We start from the raw sequence: 22048 nt of genomic DNA on the forward strand, positions 1-22048 counted from the left end.
AATGCTGCAAATGACCAATTACTCTTTGAAACAAGTGTACATCATATAGTATTGCAATATTATTCTCATCCATTTCATAATTACCTTGGACAAAAATAAGCATTGAAAGCAAAAATAGATATAAACTCACCAGTGGTTGTAAGAGTAACTTCAGTAGCTGTAACTTCAGTAGTTGGCGTTGTTGTCATGGTTGTCATGGATGTATGTGACGACATTCCTGCCGTGGTTGGTGTTTCACCGGTAGAGAGTGGAGTCACTGTAGAAGGCGTTGTTGTCTCTGCAAACAAAAAACGAGAAGTACAAAGAAACTGTTTTTTGCCTTTACATAGACTATTGCTAACTCAGTTTGTTTGGATAAGAGTAATCAAGGGAACCAAGGTTATAACGGTATTCAAACGAATGTAATCCAAGGACAAAGACCAGATATGGAAAACAGGTATACAAAACAAAGAACATTAAGTAACTAATATAATACATACAGAGTAACAAGAGCAAATGAGCAACACAGACTCCAGTAAAAACTGGGAGCATGGACCAGGTGCACCGGTAGGGTAAGCGTCCTCTGCTCATATCAGTTGCTCATAAAAAGTCATGTCCAGGGTAGACAAACGAGGAAAGGTAAACAATGACCCGTTGAATAAATCAGTTTTCATTGTGCAGCTGGATACACCATAACGATCCACGAGTTCATGATGACGACCATAAAACTTCTGTAGTGATGACTTCAATCTTGTAGCAACTTAACCCTGTTTCAGAAACCTATTTGTTAGAGCTCTACCGCGATACAAAAAGTCTGCGTATTTTCGGCAAGCTCTGGCATAACGTATGAGTTGCGATATGAACACTCCACACGCAGGTACTGAAGGGATGTTGCCACAGATGAAAGGAAAGTTGACAATTCTGAATGAAGTTACAAAATTGTAGAAACATCGATAATCTTAGAAATGTTTTATCCTGTCAAAATGTATTTTAATCACAATTTTTCTATTACAATTTATAAGATATTTACTACTTTTCATATTAATTTTTAATGTGGAAGAATCCTTTAAGAACTATCTAGAATTTTTAGAAGTATATCAACGTTGTAACTTAAACAAATTAACTATTCTATAAACTATTCGCTACACTGCTCCATCGAATCAAATTGATACAGGGAAGACAACGAAAACTTGAAGAACTTGAAGATGTTGGAACTGTCAAAGTTATGGTCGTTCTCTCCGCGGGACTCGAACTCGTACCGCTGTATATATATGTATGGATTGTACTTACTAACGAATACCAAATTCTATATGCATTTACGATAATTATGTTAAGAGACCGGGATTATGTACCGGCACCTTATGTTTTCCACCAAGCAAACGTACAGATTCAAAGAAAAGAAAAATATTTACATTAATTTATTTAAAAAGCAAAATGAGAAAATGATTCAAAATTACTAATGAAGGTTTTTTTTAGATTCAATTCAAAGCTCAAAATAAAAGAATTTTCTATAATATGAAACATTTACATGTAATCAAGTTATTATAAACAAAAACAAATATATAACATCGCTAAATTTGATAGTTGATACAATGAAAGTTAATGTTAATGAAATGATAATTCACAACAAAAAATTGACTGGGTTGTCTGAGACGAGAATTGAAATTAAAAAATATACATTTAATGAAGTATCTGAATTGTAACTATGAGTCCAAATAAAGTATCTTAAATTTATTCAAAGATTAAAAGACTTACATCAAAAATAAACAAAATCAATCTAATCATCGTTGAATAGCATTAAAATGTCTGAAATGATGATAAATATTTTGATAGAAAACATTGTTTCTTACTTCTCTCGCGTTTTTTAACATATATATATAGAGAGAATAATTACATGACAAGCATACCTGGGAATTTCTTGCATACTTTAATGACAAGGTTGCTGACTTCGGGAACCTCATCTAGAGACTCAGGTTTAACAACAATGACAACTTTATCTCCAGGAACTTCTCCTTTGTTGATTTCTGGTAAATCTGCTTCAAAACTACCATCTGGTTTCACCTGTATGGAAATCAAATTGAAATGTCTCCAACTTTTTCTTTTAACAGTACCATTTGTACACTTCATTGAATATGAAACAAACGCTTGTACATAACATATTACTTAAAAACAAAGGATTGACGTTTTGCCTTTGAAATGCTAATTTTGTCTTACCGATTCATGCAGAAAAATGAATGATTCATAAAAAAAAATATCATTTTCAATAAGGAAAGTTCTTCTTTAAAAATGAAGTTTACCTCGACTGGTGTCTCAAAGACAGGTTCGTCATTTTCCGTTACAACAATTGTAACTTCATCAACATTGGTGGTGTCACCGGTGACTTCCATGATAGGTAATGGTTTTGGTAGTGACACACCAACTGTTGGCTCATCGTCATCTTCTGTTGGTGTCCATCCGTCAGGTGTCATAGCATTCGGAGCATCTCCGGGGTTAGTAGAACTCACAGGTTCCATTTGTGGTACATTAGAAGCTTCAGTTTCATCCTCGATTGGACAAACTTTATAAGCTGAAAAACATGGAAATCGGTTTAATACTCGTTAAAAATATAGGAAGTCAATATTTTGACTTATTTATTATTAGTTTTAAAGAAATATCTTTAAGCAAATTCTTGTTTGATTATATACTGTTTGAATAACTTACTTCATTTGATAAAAAAAAAACAGTTACAAAATGTTATTTAACATCCAAAGATTTACGGTTGTTATGTTTATTCTGATTCTAATTATACACTGAACCTGTAGTAGTTGGAGTGGACACTGGAGTGGATGATGGAGTTGCAGTGGTTGGTACTTTGGTTTCAGGAGATGTCACTGTAGATGCTGTCGTAGATTCTGAAAATTGATGAATTATTATACTAAACGAGGATCAACGACAATAACATTATCGTAAAAAAATAGGCGTCGTCATATCATTTATACATAATGTGTATTCACAAAAACAGGAGGATCCCAAAAGCTTCCATCGCTGACCGGGTAAAATATTTGTTTTTCAAGGTCGATTACTATAACAAGGATTCGTGTGACAAATTTGACTCAATGAAGACTTTGGTAGGACTTATCATATGGATAATTTCATCAGTTGAAAGTTACTTCCCGTCTATTATAGTTTTCAAGATATTGGCTGAAAACTACAAATAACATCGTTTTTGCCTTTCAGGGGCAATAAGTCTACTCACAATTGTCTGAAAATTTTGAGTCAATGCAATCCTTATATAATGGATTATTTCGCCAATCAAATTAGTCTGGCTTAACTTAACGGTTAGGGAGGTACATGTGAAAAGCTTCTGACTGACCCCTTTGTTCTCCGTTCAGTTAAAGCTGTCGTTTTTCGATGGATCATAAATGCATATATCAATTCTATGCTGAATTCCTAAAGGAACATCCATACCAAGTTTGATTCTAATTGTTATGATATTTTCAGAGGGGAAGGTTTTAGAAAGAAATAACAATAAAAATAGGGAAAAAACGTCGAAAAAGAGCAATAACTCCAACATGGCTTAACAGATTAAAAGAAAACTCTGACCAAAGACTTCCACCGTAAGGATTTAAGAGATATATCCAAAAACTTATGTTTAACCCCTATTTTCTATATTTTTGTAACGGCGTCATTGTATTTCGTCAAATAAATAATCGCCATAATATTTCTATATCAAATACCCTTAGAACATTCATATCAAGTTCGGTTCTGATTGGTCTATTATTTTCAGAGAAAAAGCTTTCCGAAAGAAAAAAAACCATTAAAAATAGTGAAAAAAAACATCGAAAAAGAGCAAAAATCTCCAACAGGCTTAAACAATGTAGATAGAAATTGTGACCAGAGATAAATCTCATAATGCGAAACACTTTTACCCAATGTCAGAATTTTTCTAAACCTTACGGTTTTTGAGATGTATGCAAAAAATTCTATCCAACCCTATGTTCTATTTGGGATAAAAGCGGCTGTTTTTCGAAAGATTGAAATTACCACACAAGTTCTATGCAAATTACCCAAAGGAACATTCATGCCAAGTTTGGTTTGATCAAATATTTTCAGCGAAGGTTTGGAAAAATATCTAACGACCACAACGACGGACGACCACAACGACGGACGACCACAACAACGACGCCAATGCTGAAAAAAGCCTACTTGGTTTGTCGGCAAGTGAGCTAAAACAGCACTCGAATAGTTTGATGTTTATCGTTGATCGCTTATCTAGACAAATGTTCAATTGTTATCTACATACCGATTTTCAAATCTAAAAAAAAAAACAAACAAAAAAACAAAAAAAGTTGAATACTGTATGTTATATTCACTAAACATTACAAAGCGATCATCATAAAACCAAGTATATCATATACCAATTTATGATCCAATTGTTCAATTCATAATAAAAAACCAATTCATGTCAAAACAAAATTAAGTTTTCACCAGAACAAATCTAAGATGAGGTAATACATTTTGAAACAAACTAATGAAGTGTAAACTAAGACTATTTTTGTTAAGTACCTTAAAACATTAAAAATAGAGAAAAATGCCGAAAAAGAGCAATAACTCCAACATGGCTTAACAGATTAAAAGGAGAAATTAACCAAAGATAGATCTCATCCTTCCACCGTAAGGATTTAGGAGATATATGCAAAAACTTTTGTTTGACCCCTATTTTCTCTTTTTTTTTATTAACGGCGCCCATGTTTTGTCAAATCAATAATCCTCATACAGTTCTATGTCAAACACCCTAAGGACATTCATACCAAGTAGGGTTCCGATTGGTCAAGTAGTTTCAGAGGAAAGAATTTTGAAAGAAATCACATTAAAAAGAGTGAAAAAGAAAACGTTGAAAAAGAGCAAAAAACTCCAGCAGACTTAAACAATGTAGATGGAAATTTTTACCAAATATAAATTTCATAATGCTGAACACTTTTACCCAATGTCAGAATTTTACTAAACCTTACGAGTTTGGAGATTTATGCAAAAAATTCCGTCTAACCCCTGTGTTCTATTTGTGATTACAGTGGCTATGTTTTTCAAAAGATCGAAATTTGCTACATCATTTCTATGCAGATTACCATAAGAAACATTAATACCAAGTTTGGTTTTCATTGATCAAGTATTTTCAGAGATGAAGAGTTTGAAAAAGTTTTAACTACGACGACGGACGACGACAACGACAGGCGCCAAGTGCTGAAATAGCTTACTTGACCTTTCGCCAAGTGAGCTAAAACAGCACTCAAATAGTTTGATGTGTATCGTTGAGCACTTTTCTAGACAAATATTCTACTGTTATCAACATACAGGCTTTCAAATCCCCCCAAAAAACAAAATAAGTTGAATACTGTATGTTATAATTCAATGAACATTACAAAGCAATCATCATAAAACCATGTATATTATGAACCAAGTTATGACCCAATTGCACAATTCATGATAAAAAACCCAATTCATGTCAAAACAAAATTAAGTTTTAACAAGAACAAATCTTAATTTAGGGCATGCATTTTGAAACAAACGAATGTTCATGGCGAACAGAATTATTGCCTCCTCTCATCGATGTAGTAATGAAATGTTTACTACGTCTGTTATTGCTAAGTACCTGGAAATTTCTTGCATACTTTAATGACAAGGTTGCTGACTTCAGGTACCTCATCTGGAGACTCAGGTTTAACAACGATGACAACTTTATCTCCAGGAACTTCTCCTTTGTTGATTTCTGGTAAATCTGCTTCAAAACTGCCATCAGGTTTCACCTGTATGGAAATCACATTGAAATGTCTCCAACTAGTTCGTTCATCAGTGTATCTTATTCAATGATAAACAATCATTTGTCCATGAAACATAATTTCAAAACATAAGTTTGACACTTTTGCCTTTCAAAATGCTATAATACTTCAATTTTGTCTAATTGATGCATGTAGAACAATGAAGAGTACATAAAAATATGTCATTTATTTTAATTGTAATGTATTGAAAATAACTTCTAAAACAGGGCAATTATCTTTTTAAAAAATGAAGTTTACCTCGACTGGTGTCTCAAAGACAGGTTCGTCATTATCAGTTACAACAATGGTAACTTCATCAACATTTATGGTGTCACCAGTAACTTCCATGATAGGTAATTGTTCTGGTAATGACACACCAACTGTTGGCTCATTGTCTTCTTCTGTTGGTGTCCATCCGTCAGGTGTCATGGCATTTGGAGCATCTCCGGGGTTAGTAGAACTCACTGGTTCCATTTGTGGTATATCAGAGGCTTCAGTTTCATCCTCTATTGGACAAACTTTATAAGCTGAAAAAAAGGGAAATCGATTTAATCCTCGTTAAAAATACAGGTGGTCAAGATTTCTACGTTCTAATTAATTTGTTAGCATGACCAATCAGGATTAGTTGTGTTTAATGCCGTGAAGATGGTAGCAGATCACGTTTTTTTTTACCTTTTCAGGAATAAGATCGTATATTAAAGATTTAACAAAAAAAGGCATTAGAATGAGGTTCATACTTAAAGTACATTTCCATCAACTATCCCTTTTTGATATCAAAAGAAAGGGAATTTCGCAGTTAATCTATTTGTGTAAAACTTTTGTATCGTTTGATTTTGCTATTTTCTATCTATATTCAGCTTTTGCAACATTTCCACTGTATTTCAATTTCAAAAGTGAACATATTATTTATTATATGGCAACTTCTTTGAGCAAATCTTTGTTTGATAATATACTATTTTGAATCACTTATTAAATTTTATTAAAAGGAAAACTATTTCATAATATCATTTCACAACATTAGGTGTTTTTATTTTGTTTATTATGTTTAAACTGATATTAGATAAACACTGAACCTGTTGTAGTTGGAGTGGATACTGGAGTGGATGATGGAGTTGCAGTGGTTGGAACTTCAGTTTCAGGAGAGGTCACTGTAGATGCTGTCGTAGATTCTGTAAATTGAGGAATTATTAAAAGCTAAACGAGGATTAATGACAACTACATTGTTGTTAAATAAAGGGTCGTCATAGCATTCATATATAATTTGTATTCATGAAAGAGAGCTCCTGAATTATTTGATGTGTATCGTGGAGCGCTTTTCAGAACTAATGTTCAACTGCTATCAACATACAGTCTTTTTATCAAATCCTATAATAACGAAAATATTGGATATGTTATCAATCAGTGAACATCACAAATCAATTATATTTAAACCAAGTATATCTTTAACCAACTTTTGATACAAGTACACAATTATAATAGGAAACTAATTCGTGTCCAAACAAGACAATTCTAACAACAACCAGTCTAAAATGAGATTAAACCTTTTGAAACATACATATGTTCATGGCGAACAGAATTAAGTGCCTCTTCTCTTAAATGTAGTAATGAAATGAAAAGCATGTCTGTTATTGTTAAGTACCTGGGAATTTCTTGCATACTTTAATGACAAGGTTGCTGACTTCGGGAACCTCATCTGGAGACTCCGGTTTAACAACAATGACAATTTTATCTCCAGGAACGTCTCCTTTGTTGATTTCTGGTAAATCTGCTTCAAAACTACCATCAGGCTTCACCTATATGGAAATCACATTTTAATGTCTTCAACTTTTTCTTTCATCAGTGACATTGTTATATCTTATTCAATAATAAACAATCATTTGTCCATGAAACATTTTTTCAAAACATAGTATTGCTATTTTGCTTTAGAAAATGCTATGGTATCTTCAATTTTGTCTTATCGATGCTTGTGGAAGAATGAATAACACATAAAAAAAATCTGTCATTCATTTTTATAATAATGTATTGAAAATAACTTCTAAAAAGAACAATTGTTTTTAAATAAAATAAAGTTTACCTCGACTGGTGTCTCAAAGACAGGTTCGTCATTATCAGTTACAACAATGGTAACTTCATCAACATTTGTGGTGTCACCAGTAACTTCCATGATAGGTAATTGTTCTGGTAATGACACACCAACTGTTGGCTCATCGTCATCTTCTGTTGGTGTCCATCCGTCAGGTGTCATGGCATTTGGAGCATCTCCGGGGTTAGTAGAACTCACAGGTTCCATTTTAGGTATATCAGAGGCTTCAGTTTCATCCTCTATTGGACAAACTTTATAAGCTGAAAAAAAGGGAAATCGATTTAATCCTCGTTAAAAATACAGGTGGTCAAGATTTCTACGTTCTAATTAATTTGTTAGCATGACCAATCAGGATTAGTTGTGTTTAATGCCGTGAAGATGGTAGCAGATCACGTTTTTTTTACCTTTTCAGGAATAAGATCGTATATTAAAGATTTAACAAAAAAAGGCATTAGAATGAGGTTCATACTTAAAGTACATTTCCATCAACTATCCCTTTTTGATATCAAAAGAAAGGGAATTTCGCAGTTAATCTATTTGTGTAAAACTTTTGTATCGTTTGATTTTGCTATTTACTATCTATATTCAGCTTTTGCAACATTTCCACTGCATTTCAATTTCAAAAGTGAACATATTATTTATTATATGGCAACTTCTTTGAGCAAATCTTTGTTTGATAATATACTATTTTGAATCACTTATTAAATTTTATTAAAAGGAAAACTATTTCATAATATCATTTTACAACATTAGGTGTTTTTATTTTGTTTATTATGTTTAAACTGATATTAGATAAACACTGAACCTGTTGTAGTTGGAGTGGATACTGGAGTGGATGATGGAGTTGCAGTGGTTGGAACTTCAGTTTCAGGAGTGGTCACTGTAGATGCTGTCGTAGATTCTGTAAATTGAGGAATTATTAAAAGCTAAACGAGGATTAATGACAACTACATTGTTGTTAAATAAAGGGTCGTCATAGCATTCATATATAATTTGTATTCATGAAAGAGAGCTCCTGAATTATTTGATGTGTATCGTGGAGCGCTTTTCAGAACTAATGTTCAACTGCTATCAACATACAGTCTTTTTATCAAATCCTATAATAACGAAAATATTGGATATGTTATCAATCAGTGAACATCACAAATCAATTATATTTAAACCAAGTATATCTTTAACCAACTTTTGATACAAGTACACAATTATAATAGGAAACTAATTCGTGTCCAAACAAGACAATTCTAACAACAACCAGTCTAAAATGAGATTAAACCTTTTGAAACATACATATGTTCATGGCGAACAGAATTAAGTGCCTCTTCTCTTAAATGTAGTAATGAAATGAAAAGCATGTCTGTTATTGTTAAGTACCTGGGAATTTCTTGCATACTTTAATGACAAGGTTGCTGACTTCGGGAACCTCATCTGGAGACTCCGGTTTAACAACAATGACAATTTTATCTCCAGGAACGTCTCCTTTGTTGATTTCTGGTAAATCTGCTTCAAAACTACCATCAGGCTTCACCTATATGGAAATCACATTTTAATGTCTTCAACTTTTTCTTTCATCAGTGACATTGTTATATCTTATTCAATAATAAACAATCATTTGTCCATGAAACATTTTTTCAAAACATAGTATTGCTCTTTTGCTTTAGAAAATGCTATGGTATCTTCAATTTTGTCTTATCGATGCTTGTGGAAGAATGAATAACACATAAAAAAAATCTGTCATTCATTTTTATAATAATGTATTGAAAATAACTTCTAAAAAGAACAATTGTTTTAAATAAAATAAAGTTTACCTCGACTGGTGTCTCAAAGACAGGTTCGTCATTATCAGTTACAACAATGGTAACTACATCAACATTTGTGGTGTCACCAGTAACTTCCATGATAGGTAATTGTTCTGGTAATGACACACCAACTGTTGGCTCATTGTCTTCTTCTGTTGGTGTCCATCCGTCAGGTGTCATGGCATTTGGAGCATCTCCGGGGTTAGTAGAACTCACTGGTTCCATTTGTGGTATATCAGAGGCTTCAGTTTCATCCTCTATTGGACAAACTTTATAAGCTGAAAATAGGAAAATCGATTTAATCCTCGTTAAAAATACAGGAGGTCAAGATTTCTACGTTCTAATTAATTTGTTAGCATGGCAAATCCGGATTAGTTGTGTTTAATGCCGTGAAGATGGTAGCAGATCACGTTTTTTTTACCTTTCCAGGAATAAGATCGTATATTAAAGATTTAACAAAAAAAGGCATTAGAATGAGGTTTATACTTAAAGTACATTTCCATCAACTATCCCCTTTTGATATCAAAATAAAGGGAATTTCGCAGTTAATCTATTTGTGTAAAACTTTTGTATTGTTTGATTTTGCTATTTTCTATCTATTTTCAGCTTTTGCTACATTTCCACTGTATTTCAATTTCAAAAGTGAACATATTATTTATTATATGGCAACTTCTTTAAGCAAATCCTTGTTTGATAATATACTATTTTGAATCACTTATTAAATTTTATTAAAAGGAAAACTATTTCACAATATCATTTCACAACATTAGGTGTTCTTATTTTGTTAATTATGTTTAAACTGATATTAGATAAACACTGAACCTGTTGTAGTTGGAGTGGATACTGGAGTAGATGATGGAGTTGCAGTGGTTGGAACTTCAGTTTCAGGAGAGGTCACTGTAGATGCTGTCGTAGATTCTGTAAATTGAGGAATTATTAAAAGCTAAACGAGGATTAATGACAACTACATTGTTGTTAAATAAAGGGTTGTCATAGCATTCATATATAATTTGTATTCATGAAAGAGAGCTCCTGAATTATTTGATGTGTATCGTGGAGCGCTTTTCAGAACTAATGTTCAACTGCTATCAACATACAGTCTTTTTATCAAATATGTTATCAATCAGTGAACATCACAAAGCAGTTATATTTAAACCAAGTATATCTTAAACCAAGTTTTGATACAAGTACACAATTATAATAGGAAACTAATTCGTGTCCAAACAAGACAATTCTAACAACAACCAGTCTAAAATGAGATTAAACCTTTTGAAACATACAGATGTTCATGGCGAACAGAATTAAGTGCCTCTTCTCTTAAATGTAGTAATGAAATGAAAAGCATGTCTGTTATTGTTAAGTACCTGGGAATTTCTTGCATACTTTAATGACAAGGTTGCTGACTTCGGGAACCTCATCTGGAGACTCCGGTTTAACAACAATGACAATTTTATCTCCAGGAACGTCTCCTTTGTTGATTTCTGGTAAATCTGCTTCAAAACTACCATCAGGCTTCACCTATATGGAAATCACATTTTAATGTCTTCAACGTTTTCTTTCATCAGTGACATTGTTATATCTTATTCAATAATAAACAATCATTTGTCCATGAAACATTTTTTCAAAACATAGTATTGCTTTTTTGCTTTAGAAAATGCTATGGTATCTTCAATTTTGTCTTATCGATGCTTGTGGAAGAATGAATAACACATAAAAAAAATCTGTCATTCATTTTTATAATAATGTATTGAAAATAACTTCTAAAAAGAACAATTGTTTTTAAATAAAATAAAGTTTACCTCGACTGGTGTCTCAAAGACAGGTTCGTCATTATCAGTTACAACAATGGTAACTTCATCAACATTTGTGGTGTCACCAGTAACTTCCATGATAGGTAATTGTTCTGGTAATGACACACCAACTGTTGGCTCATCGTCATCTTCTGTTGGTGTCCATCCGTCAGGTGTCATGGCATTTGGAGCATCTCCGGGGTTAGTAGAACTCACTGGTTCCATTTGTGGTATATCAGAGGCTTCAGTTTCATCCTCTATTGGACAAACTTTATAAGCTGAAAATAGGAAAATCGATTTAATCCTCCTTAAAAATACAGGAGGTCAAGATTTCTACGTTCTAATTAATTTGTTAGCATGACAAATCAGGATTAGTTGTGTTTAATGCCGTGAAGATGGTAGCAGATTACGTTTTGTAACCTTTCAAGGAATAAGGTTTTATATTAAAAGATTTAACAAAAAAAAGGCATTAGAATGAGGTTCATACTTAAAGTACATTTCCATCAACTATCCTTTTTTGATATCAAAATAAAGGGAATTTCTCAGTTAATCTATTTGTGTAAAACTTTTGTATTGTTTGATTTTGCTATTTTCTATCTATTTTCAGCTTTTGCTACATTTCCACTGCATTTCAATTTCAAAAGTGAACATATTTTTTATTATATGGCAACTTCTTTAAGCAAATCCTTGTTTGATAATATACTATTTTGAATCACTTATTAAATTTTATTAAAAGGAAAACTATTTCACAATATCATTTCACAACATTAGGTGTTCTTATTTTGTTAATTATGTTTAAACTGATATTAGATTAACACTGAACCTGTTGTAGTTGGAGTGGATACTGGAGTAGATGATGGAGTTGCAGTGGTTGGAACTTCAGTTTCAGGAGAGGTCACTGTAGATGCTGTCGTAGATTCTGTAAATTGAGGAATTATTAAAAGCTAAACGAGGATTAATGACAACTACATTGTTGTTAAATAAAGGGTTGTCATAGCATTCATATATAATTTGTATTCATGAAAGAGAGCTCCTGAATTATTTGATGTGTATCGTGGAGCGCTTTTCAGAACTAATGTTCAACTGCTATCAACATACAGTCTTTTTTCAAATCCTATAATAACGAAAATATTGAATATGTTATCAATCAGTGAACATCACAAATCAGTTATATTTAAACCAAGTATATCTTTACCCAAGTTTTGATACAAGTACACAATTATAATAGGAAACTAATTCGTGTCCAAACAAGACAATTCTAACAACAACCAGTCTAAAATGAGATTAAACCTTTTGAAACATACAGATGTTCATGGCGAACAGAATTAAGTGCCTCCTCTCTTAAATGTAGTAATGAAATGAAAACCATGTCTGTTATTGTTAAGTACCTGGGAATTTCTTGCATACTTTAATGACAAGGTTGCTGACTTCGGGAACCTCATCTGGAGACTCCGGTTTAACAACAATGACAATTTTATCTCCAGGAACGTCTCCTTTGTTGATTTCTGGTAAATCTGCTTCAAAACTACCATCAGGCTTCACCTATATGGAAATCACATTTTAATGTCTTCAACGTTTTCTTTCATCAGTGACATTGTTATATCTTATTCAATAATAAACAATCATTTGTCCATGAAACATTTTTTTCAAAACATAGTATTGCTCTTTTGCTTTAGAAAATGCTATGGTATCTTCAATTTTGTCTTATCGATGCTTGTGGAAGAATGAATAACACATAAAAAAAATCTGTCATTCATTTTTATAATAATGTATTGAAAATAACTTCTAAAAAGAACAATTGTTTTTAAATAAAATAAAGTTTACCTCGACTGGTGTCTCAAAGACAGGTTCGTCATTATCAGTTACAACAATGGTAACTTCATCAACATTTGTGGTGTCACCAGTAACTTCCATGATAGGTAATTGTTCTGGTAATGACACACCAACTGTTGGCTCATCGTCATCTTCTGTTGGTGTCCATCCGTCAGGTGTCATGGCATTTGGAGCATCTCCGGGGTTAGTAGAACTCACTGGTTCCATTTGTGGTATATCAGAGGCTTCAGTTTCATCCTCTATTGGACAAACTTTATAAGCTGAAAATAGGGAAATCGATTTAATCCTCGTTAAAAATACAGGAGGTCAAGATTTCTACGTTCTAATTAATTTGTTAGCATGGCAAATCCGGATTAGTTGTGTTTAATGCCGTGAAGATGGTAGCAGATCACGTTTTTTACCTTTCCAGGAATAAGATTGTATATTAAAGATTTAACAAAAAAAGGCATTAGAATGAGGTTCATACTTAAAGTACATTTCCATCAACTATCCCCTTTTGATATCAAAATAAAGGGAATTTCGCAGTTAATCTATTTGTGTAAAACTTTTGTATTGTTTGATTTTGCTATTTTCTATCTATTTTCAGCTTTTGCTACATTTCCACTGTATTTCAATTTCAAAAGTGAACATATTATTTATTATATGGCAACTTCTTTAAGCAAATCCTTGTTTGATAATATACTATTTTGAATCACTTATTAAATTTTATTAAAAGGAAAACTATTTCACAATATCATTTTACAACATTAGGTGTTCTTATTTTGTTAATTATGTTTAAACTGATATTAGATAAACACTGAACCTGTTGTAGTTGGAGTGGATACTGGAGTTGCAGTGGTTGGAACTTCAGTTTCAGGAGTGGTCACTGTAGATGCTGTCGTAGATTCTGTAAATTGAGGAATTATTAAAAGCTAAACGAGGATTAATGACAACTACATTGTTGTTAAATAAAGGGTTGTCATAGCATTCATATATAATTTGTATTCATGAAAGAGAGCTCCTGAATTATTTGATGTGTATCGTGGAGCGCTTTTCAGAACTAATGTTCAACTGCTATCAACATACAGTCTTTTTATCAAATATGTTATCAATCAGTGAACATCACAAAGCAGTTATATTTAAACCAAGTATATCTTAAACCAAGTTTTGATACAAGTACACAATTATAATAGGAAACTAATTCGTGTCCAAACAAGACAATTCTAACAACAACCAGTCTAAAATGAGATTAAACCTTTTGAAACATACAGATGTTCATGGCGAACAGAATTAAGTGCCTCCTCTCTTAAATGTAGTAATGAAATGAAAACCATGTCTGTTATTGTTAAGTACCTGGGAATTTCTTGCATACTTTAATGACAAGGTTGCTGACTTCGGGAACCTCATCTGGAGACTCCGGTTTAACAACAATGACAATTTTATCTCCAGGAACGTCTCCTTTGTTGATTTCTGGTAAATCTGCTTCAAAACTACCATCAGGCTTCACCTATATGGAAATCACATTTTAATGTCTTCAACGTTTTCTTTCATCAGTGACATTGTTATATCTTATTCAATAATAAACAATCATTTGTCCATGAAACATTTTTTTCAAAACATAGTATTGCTCTTTTGCTTTAGAAAATGCTATGGTATCTTCAATTTTGTCTTATCGATGCTTGTGGAAGAATGAATAACACATAAAAAAAATCTGTCATTCATTTTTATAATAATGTATTGAAAATAACTTCTAAAAAGAACAATTGTTTTTAAATAAAATAAAGTTTACCTCGACTGGTGTCTCAAAGACAGGTTCGTCATTATCAGTTACAACAATGGTAACTTCATCAACATTTGTGGTGTCACCAGTAACTTCCATGATAGGTAATTGTTCTGGTAATGACACACCAACTGTTGGCTCATCGTCATCTTCTGTTGGTGTCCATCCGTCAGGTGTCATGGCATTTGGAGCATCTCCGGGGTTAGTAGAACTCACTGGTTCCATTTGTGGTATATCAGAGGCTTCAGTTTCATCCTCTATTGGACAAACTTTATAAGCTGAAAAAAGGAAAATCGATTTAATCCTCCTTAAAAATACAGGAGGTCAAGATTTCTACGTTCTAATTAATTTGTTAGCATGACAAATCCGGATTAGTTGTGTTTAATGCCGTGAAGATGGTAGCAGATTACGTTTTGTAACCTTTCAAGGAATAAGGTTTTATATTAAAAGATTTAACAAAAAAAGGCATTAGAATGAGGTTCATACTTAAAGTACATTTCCATCAACTATCCTTTTTTGATATCAAAATAAAGGGAATTTCTCAGTTAATCTATTTGTGTAAAACTTTTGTATTGTTTGATTTTGCTATTTTCTATCTATTTTCAGCTTTTGCTACATTTCCACTGCATTTCAATTTCAAAAGTGAACATATTTTTTATTATATGGCAACTTCTTTGAGCAAATCCTTGTTTGATAATATACTATTTTGAATCACTTATTAAATTTTATTAAAAGGAAAACTATTTCACAATATCATTTCACAACATTAGGTGTTCTTATTTTGTTAATTATGTTTAAACTGATATTAGATTAACACTGAACCTGTTGTAGTTGGAGTGGATACTGGAGTAGATGATGGAGTTGCAGTGGTTGGAACTTCAGTTTCAGGAGAGGTCACTGTAGATGCTGTCGTAGATTCTGTAAATTGAGGAATTATTAAAAGCTAAACGAGGATTAATGACAACTACATTGTTGTTAAATAAAGGGTTGTCATAGCATTCATATATAATTTGTATTCATGAAAGAGAGCTCCTGAATTATTTGATGTGTATCGTGGAGCGCTTTTCAGAACTAATGTTCAACTGCTATCAACATACAGTCTTTTTTCAAATCCTATAATAACGAAAATATTGAATATGTTATCAATCAGTGAACATCACAAATCAGTTATATTTAAACCAAGTATATCTTTACCCAAGTTTTGATACAAGTACAAAATTATAATAGGAAACTAATTCGTGTCCAAACAAGACAATTCTAACAACAACCAGTCTAAATGAGATTAAACCTTTTGAAACATACAGATGTTCATGGCGAACAGAATTAAGTGCCTCCTCTCTTAAATGTAGTAATGAAATGAAAACCATGTCTGTTATTGTTAAGTACCTGGGAATTTCTTGCATACTTTAATGACAAGGTTGCTGACTTCGGGAACCTCATCTGGAGACTCCGGTTTAACAACAATGACAATTTTATCTCCAGGAACGTCTCCTTTGTTGATTTCTGGTAAATCTGCTTCAAAACTACCATCAGGCTTCACCTATATGGAAATCACATTTTAATGTCTTCAACGTTTTCTTTCATCAGTGACATTGTTATATCTTATTCAATAATAAACAATCATTTGTCCATGAAACATTTTTTTCAAAACATAGTATTGCTCTTTTGCTTTAGAAAATGCTATGGTATCTTCAATTTTGTCTTATCGATGCTTGTGGAAGAATGAATAACACATAAAAAAAATCTGTCATTCATTTTTATAATAATGTATTGAAAATAACTTCTAAAAAGAACAATTGTTTTTAAATAAAATAAAGTTTACCTCGACTGGTGTCTCAAAGACAGGTTCGTCATTATCAGTTACAACAATGGTAACTTCATCAACATTTGTGGTGTCACCAGTAACTTCCATGATAGGTAATTGTTCTGGTAATGACACACCAACTGTTGGCTCATCGTCATCTTCTGTTGGTGTCCATCCGTCAGGTGTCATGGCATTTGGAGCATCTCCGGGGTTAGTAGAACTCACTGGTTCCATTTGTGGTATATCAGAGGCTTCAGTTTCATCCTCTATTGGACAAACTTTATAAGCTGAAAATAGGGAAATCGATTTAATCCTCGTTAAAAATACAGGAGGTCAAGATTTCTACGTTCTAATTAATTTGTTAGCATGGCAAATCCGGATTAGTTGTGTTTAATGCCGTGAAGATGGTAGCAGATCACGTTTTTTTACCTTTCCAGGAATAAGATTGTATATTAAAGATTTAACAAAAAAAGGCATTAGAATGAGGTTCATACTTAAAGTACATTTCCATCAACTATCCCCTTTTGATATCAAAATTTCGCAGTTAATCTATTTGTGTAAAACTTTTGTATTGTTTGATTTTGCTATTTTCTATCTATTTTCAGCTTTTGCTACATTTCCACTGTATTTCAATTTCAAAAGTGAACATATTATTTATTATATGGCAACTTCTTTAAGCAAATCCTTGTTTGATAATATACTATTTTGAATCACTTATTAAATTTTATTAAAAGGAAAACTATTTCACAATATCATTTTACAACATTAGGTGTTCTTATTTTGTTAATTATGTTTAAACTGATATTAGATAAACACTGAACCTGTTGTAGTTGGAGTGGATACTGGAGTTGCAGTGGTTGGAACTTCAGTTTCAGGAGTGGTCACTGTAGATGCTGTCGTAGATTCTGTAAATTGAGGAATTATTAAAAGCTAAACGAGGATTAATGACAACTACATTGTTGTTAAATAAAGGGTTGTCATAGCATTCATATATAATTTGTATTCATGAAAGAGAGCTCCTGAATTATTTGATGTGTATCGTGGAGCGCTTTTCAGAACTAATGTTCAACTGCTATCAACATACAGTCTTTTTATCAAATATGTTATCAATCAGTGAACATCACAAAGCAGTTATATTTAAACCAAGTATATCTTAAACCAAGTTTTGATACAAGTACACAATTATAATAGGAAACTAATTCGTGTCCAAACAAGACAATTCTAACAACAACCAGTCTAAAATGAGATTAAACCTTTTGAAACATACAGATGTTCATGGCGAACAGAATTAAGTGCCTCCTCTCTTAAATGTAGTAATGAAATGAAAACCATGTCTGTTATTGTTAAGTACCTGGGAATTTCTTGCATACTTTAATGACAAGGTTGCTGACTTCGGGAACCTCATCTGGAGACTCCGGTTTAACAACAATGACAATTTTATCTCCAGGAACGTCTCCTTTGTTGATTTCTGGTAAATCTGCTTCAAAACTACCATCAGGCTTCACCTATATGGAAATCACATTTTAATGTCTTCAACGTTTTCTTTCATCAGTGACATTGTTATATCTTATTCAATAATAAACAATCATTTTTCCATGAAACATTTTTTCAAAACATAGTATTGCTTTTTTGCTTTAGAAAATACTATGGTATCTTCAATTTTGTCTTATCGATGCTTGTGGAAGAATGAATAACACATAAAAAAAATCTGTCATTCATTTTTATAATAATGTATTGAAAATAACTTCTAAAAAGAACAATTGTTTTTAAATAAAATAAAGTTTACCTCGACTGGTGTCTCAAAGACAGGTTCGTCATTATCAGTTACAACAATGGTAACTTCATCAACATTTGTGGTGTCACCAGTAACTTCCATGATAGGTAATTGTTCTGGTAATGACACACCAACTGTTGGCTCATCGTCATCTTCTGTTGGTGTCCATCCTTCAGGTGTCATGGCATTTGGAGCATCTCCGGGGTTAGTAGAACTCACTGGTTCTATTTGAGGTATATCAGAGGCTTCAGTTTCATCCTCAATTGAACAAATTTTATAAGCTGAAAACAGGGAAATGGGGTAAATCCTCATTAAAAGTACAGGAGGTCAAGATTTCGACTTTGTAATTTCATTTACTTATTTGCATTACAAATCTGGATTAGTTGTGTTTAATGCCGTTAAGTTGGTGGAAGTTTACGCTTTGCTCACTAAAAGGTGTTTTGTGTTAATTTTTGTAATAAATGGCTAATAATCAAATACCATTACTGAAATGACCACAATGAGTTTTATTTTCTTTTGCAATGTGCTGTTTAACTTTGCAGAGGTTTCTTAATGAATCTGCCGATTATAATTTACATGTACTTATTTTTAACATGTATTAAGAAATAAACTGCAAACTTTACTCAGAGGCCTGATGATCATTAGTTCATGTCTGAAAACAATACATCACATTTAAGCAAAAATGTGTATTTTGTGAATAATAGATCCACATCATTGTACAATTCATTCGAAGTGGTAACTTTCTACATAACTGAAAAAAGATGCAACAAACCGAACCACCGAAAATGTTATGAACAAATAAGACATTTACTTGTTACATTTTACATGTTAAGGGTGCTGTTTGTAATTTTTCCTTCAATTTGCTCCCAACATTCATATAGAATTTTCCCCTGTTATCGGTGTACTTATTTTCGCTGTTTTCGCATTAGCATTAGCCCGAGAATCGCATTCGCGAAATTCAATTTTAACACTTGTCATTTTTTTAAAACTGCAAAACTTGATACCTGTGAATATGTGCATTTGAGGCAAAGTTGACTACCAGGAAAATCAATACGTTTAAAAAACTAATTCTTTTAATATTCGTATTTGCCAGTGTTACATGAATGGAGCCCAAATATTTTGTTTCTGATAAAGTATTTTTCCATATTCCTTAAAAGACGCACCCTATATGTTGCCACGAAATGGCGACTATTATGTAGTAAAATTCTACTGTGGCGTCTGAAAAACTGAGCAAAATTTTCAATGACATCGCAAAAAGACCGTAATATGTTTATCATCTTTTTACCACGGCTGAACAGCTTTGAAGCACGTCATATTAGAATTATCGATAGACTCACGTGTTGTTGTTTTCGTCGGTTCGGTAGCTGAAGTTGTTCCAGTTGGTGCTGTTGTTGCTTTAGTTGTGGTAGACAACAGTGTTGTTGTCTTGTAAGTTGTTGTACCTATATTAATATAACAGTTGTATTAAATGGTTCGTGAACAGAAACATTTTTTTCAACTGTGTATGCTCTTCCGTATTCTGTACGAGTTTAAGTGACATAATTTTTCTCGGGTAGTTTAAAATTTTTCAATGTTGATTTAATCTTGATATTGTCGAGTTACTATTTTCCGCCTGAAACGTTTAAACAGTATATATAAGCATAACGATCCTGAAATGTAAAGAAGTAAACTTTTGAAAATAACCCCGTCTTTAAACAAAGTAACGAAACATTGTAATTTGACCCCCAAAAAGAGTAAAATAATTTAAAGTGTGTTTTTTTTTATTATTACTCTAATTTATTGAGTAAAGTCCTGTGAAACTACAGTTTAAGATGTACGCAATCTTAAAAACATATTTATATCTAGTTTACCAATGCTAAGAAGATGTTGTAATTTGCCAATGCATCTTGTAAAAGATTGATTGACGCACAATTACAATCGACAGGTTTAGTTGATATTATAATCGATGGAATAGCATTGACCAAATCCACATTGTTTTGTTATATTCCCTCTCGTTAATTGTATTTTATGTTCTATCACATTCGTTGGTATCGTACCTATAGGTTCAAAGCAAGCTTTAATCACGACATTACTAATTGTTGGAGCTTGTTGTTCATCTTCTGGTTTAATGTCCAAAACAATTTTGTTGCCAGGCACTCCTTTGAGATTAATTGGTTCTGTCAGATCATCAACCTACAAAATTCAAATGTATTTAATCATGTTAAAGACCTTCATGTTCTGAAAAAAATATAGTTAAATAAGACTTGCAATAGTTTTCTGGAAATGTTTGTAATGATTCAAGTATGTGATAAAAAGATTATGACATTGTATTGTTCCATATCGTCCCACGCATCAACTATCGATCAAAACAAGGCCTCGAGCAATGCTCTCGAACGTAAAATTGAAGTCTCTTGTTGATACATGGCCCAATATGATAATGCAATGTAATAATATACAACTATCGGTTTGATATTTGGCATGTCAGCTAAAGCATGCGTTATTGTTGGTTTAAAAAGGTTTATGAAAAAAATAATAGTAAAAATATGTCATAGTCATTTGTGTTACATAAAGCATACATTCTTATGAAAAACTAGCGAGTCGCTGTTATCCTGAATTTCAAGAAGGAAAACAAAACATTTCTTTACATTTTCGGACAAAAAAACAGATACCGGTATAAATATAGATAAAGAAAAACGTATTTCGAAAAACAAAGTATACTAACAAATGTACTATTGTGTGTGGGGGGTTATACTTAGTAAAATACCCATTTCAGCTCAAGGGGAATTTCATAGTTTGATCCTTATTGTAATTATCAATTATTCCGTAGTTCAGTGATGGGGACCTGGTACTGTCAGTAAATGTTTCATCCGGAGTAATCCTGAAGTATTGTATTGGGGACAAGATCCTTACTGTGAATGTATCAACAGGTGTGTCATCCTGAAGTACGGTGATTGTAACTGATTCTACATTATCTTCATCCAAGCTGATTGTGTACAGTTCTGATGTATCATCTTCATCATTCAGTTTGTAGATTAAAGTAGGATTATCATCACTGTTTGATGGGCTCCATCCCTCAGGATTTTGAGAGTCACTTGGTACATCACCAGGAGCATTGGACGATGATTGTACTGAAACATCGGCAGGATCTGATCCATCTAACATAACCTTGGCACATACTAAAAGTACATATATTGAAAAGGTCAGTGAATGGAACGTTAAGCAACTGTAAGATGACGAAACATTTTAATATGTGAAATATCAAACAAAAGAAGACTTTCGACTTTTGCAATAACTTTATTGTCTGCGCTCAGTTCCGAGGGTTCAAACATAATGTTCTGATTCAAAACAATTTTGTTCTTCTACTACATTTATTATTTCATGTTTTTTTATGATTCACAAATGTTAAAGATGCTTTTTTATAATTATCCTTTCAAAAGTGTGACAAAGGTAAGCATA

The 22048-nt window shown here is 32.4% G+C and overlaps 1 protein-coding gene across 1 annotated transcript in view; it reads right to left on the reverse strand.

Annotated features, from left to right (window-relative positions):
- LOC148611940 (uncharacterized) overlaps nt 1-22048 on the reverse strand; it is a 53720-nt gene that overhangs the window by 7123 nt on the left and 24549 nt on the right. Inside the window, exons 17-46 of the mRNA XM_088595339.1 lie at nt 21503-21768; nt 20650-20785; nt 19951-20055; nt 18626-18894; nt 18191-18344; nt 17661-17744; nt 16858-17126; nt 16422-16575; nt 15858-15953; nt 15045-15313; nt 14609-14762; nt 14079-14162; nt 13268-13536; nt 12832-12985; nt 12267-12362; nt 11453-11721; nt 11018-11171; nt 10476-10571; nt 9663-9931; nt 9229-9382; nt 8663-8758; nt 7849-8117; nt 7414-7567; nt 6848-6943; nt 6033-6301; nt 5609-5762; nt 2775-2870; nt 2277-2545; nt 1887-2040; nt 131-277 (exon numbers count right to left, since the gene is read on the reverse strand). Of these exons, the coding sequence (XP_088451465.1) occupies nt 131-277; nt 1887-2040; nt 2277-2545; nt 2775-2870; nt 5609-5762; nt 6033-6301; nt 6848-6943; nt 7414-7567; nt 7849-8117; nt 8663-8758; nt 9229-9382; nt 9663-9931; nt 10476-10571; nt 11018-11171; nt 11453-11721; nt 12267-12362; nt 12832-12985; nt 13268-13536; nt 14079-14162; nt 14609-14762; nt 15045-15313; nt 15858-15953; nt 16422-16575; nt 16858-17126; nt 17661-17744; nt 18191-18344; nt 18626-18894; nt 19951-20055; nt 20650-20785; nt 21503-21768 (5205 nt within the window). The remainder of the gene's footprint in view (nt 1-130; nt 278-1886; nt 2041-2276; nt 2546-2774; nt 2871-5608; nt 5763-6032; nt 6302-6847; nt 6944-7413; nt 7568-7848; nt 8118-8662; nt 8759-9228; nt 9383-9662; nt 9932-10475; nt 10572-11017; nt 11172-11452; nt 11722-12266; nt 12363-12831; nt 12986-13267; nt 13537-14078; nt 14163-14608; nt 14763-15044; nt 15314-15857; nt 15954-16421; nt 16576-16857; nt 17127-17660; nt 17745-18190; nt 18345-18625; nt 18895-19950; nt 20056-20649; nt 20786-21502; nt 21769-22048) is intronic.

This window comes from Perna viridis, chromosome 7 (genome assembly GCF_037379345.1).
Source record: "Perna viridis isolate PV_CMFRI_1.1 ecotype Kerala chromosome 7, ASM3737934v1, whole genome shotgun sequence".
NCBI classification, from domain to species: domain Eukaryota; kingdom Metazoa; phylum Mollusca; class Bivalvia; order Mytilida; family Mytilidae; genus Perna; species Perna viridis.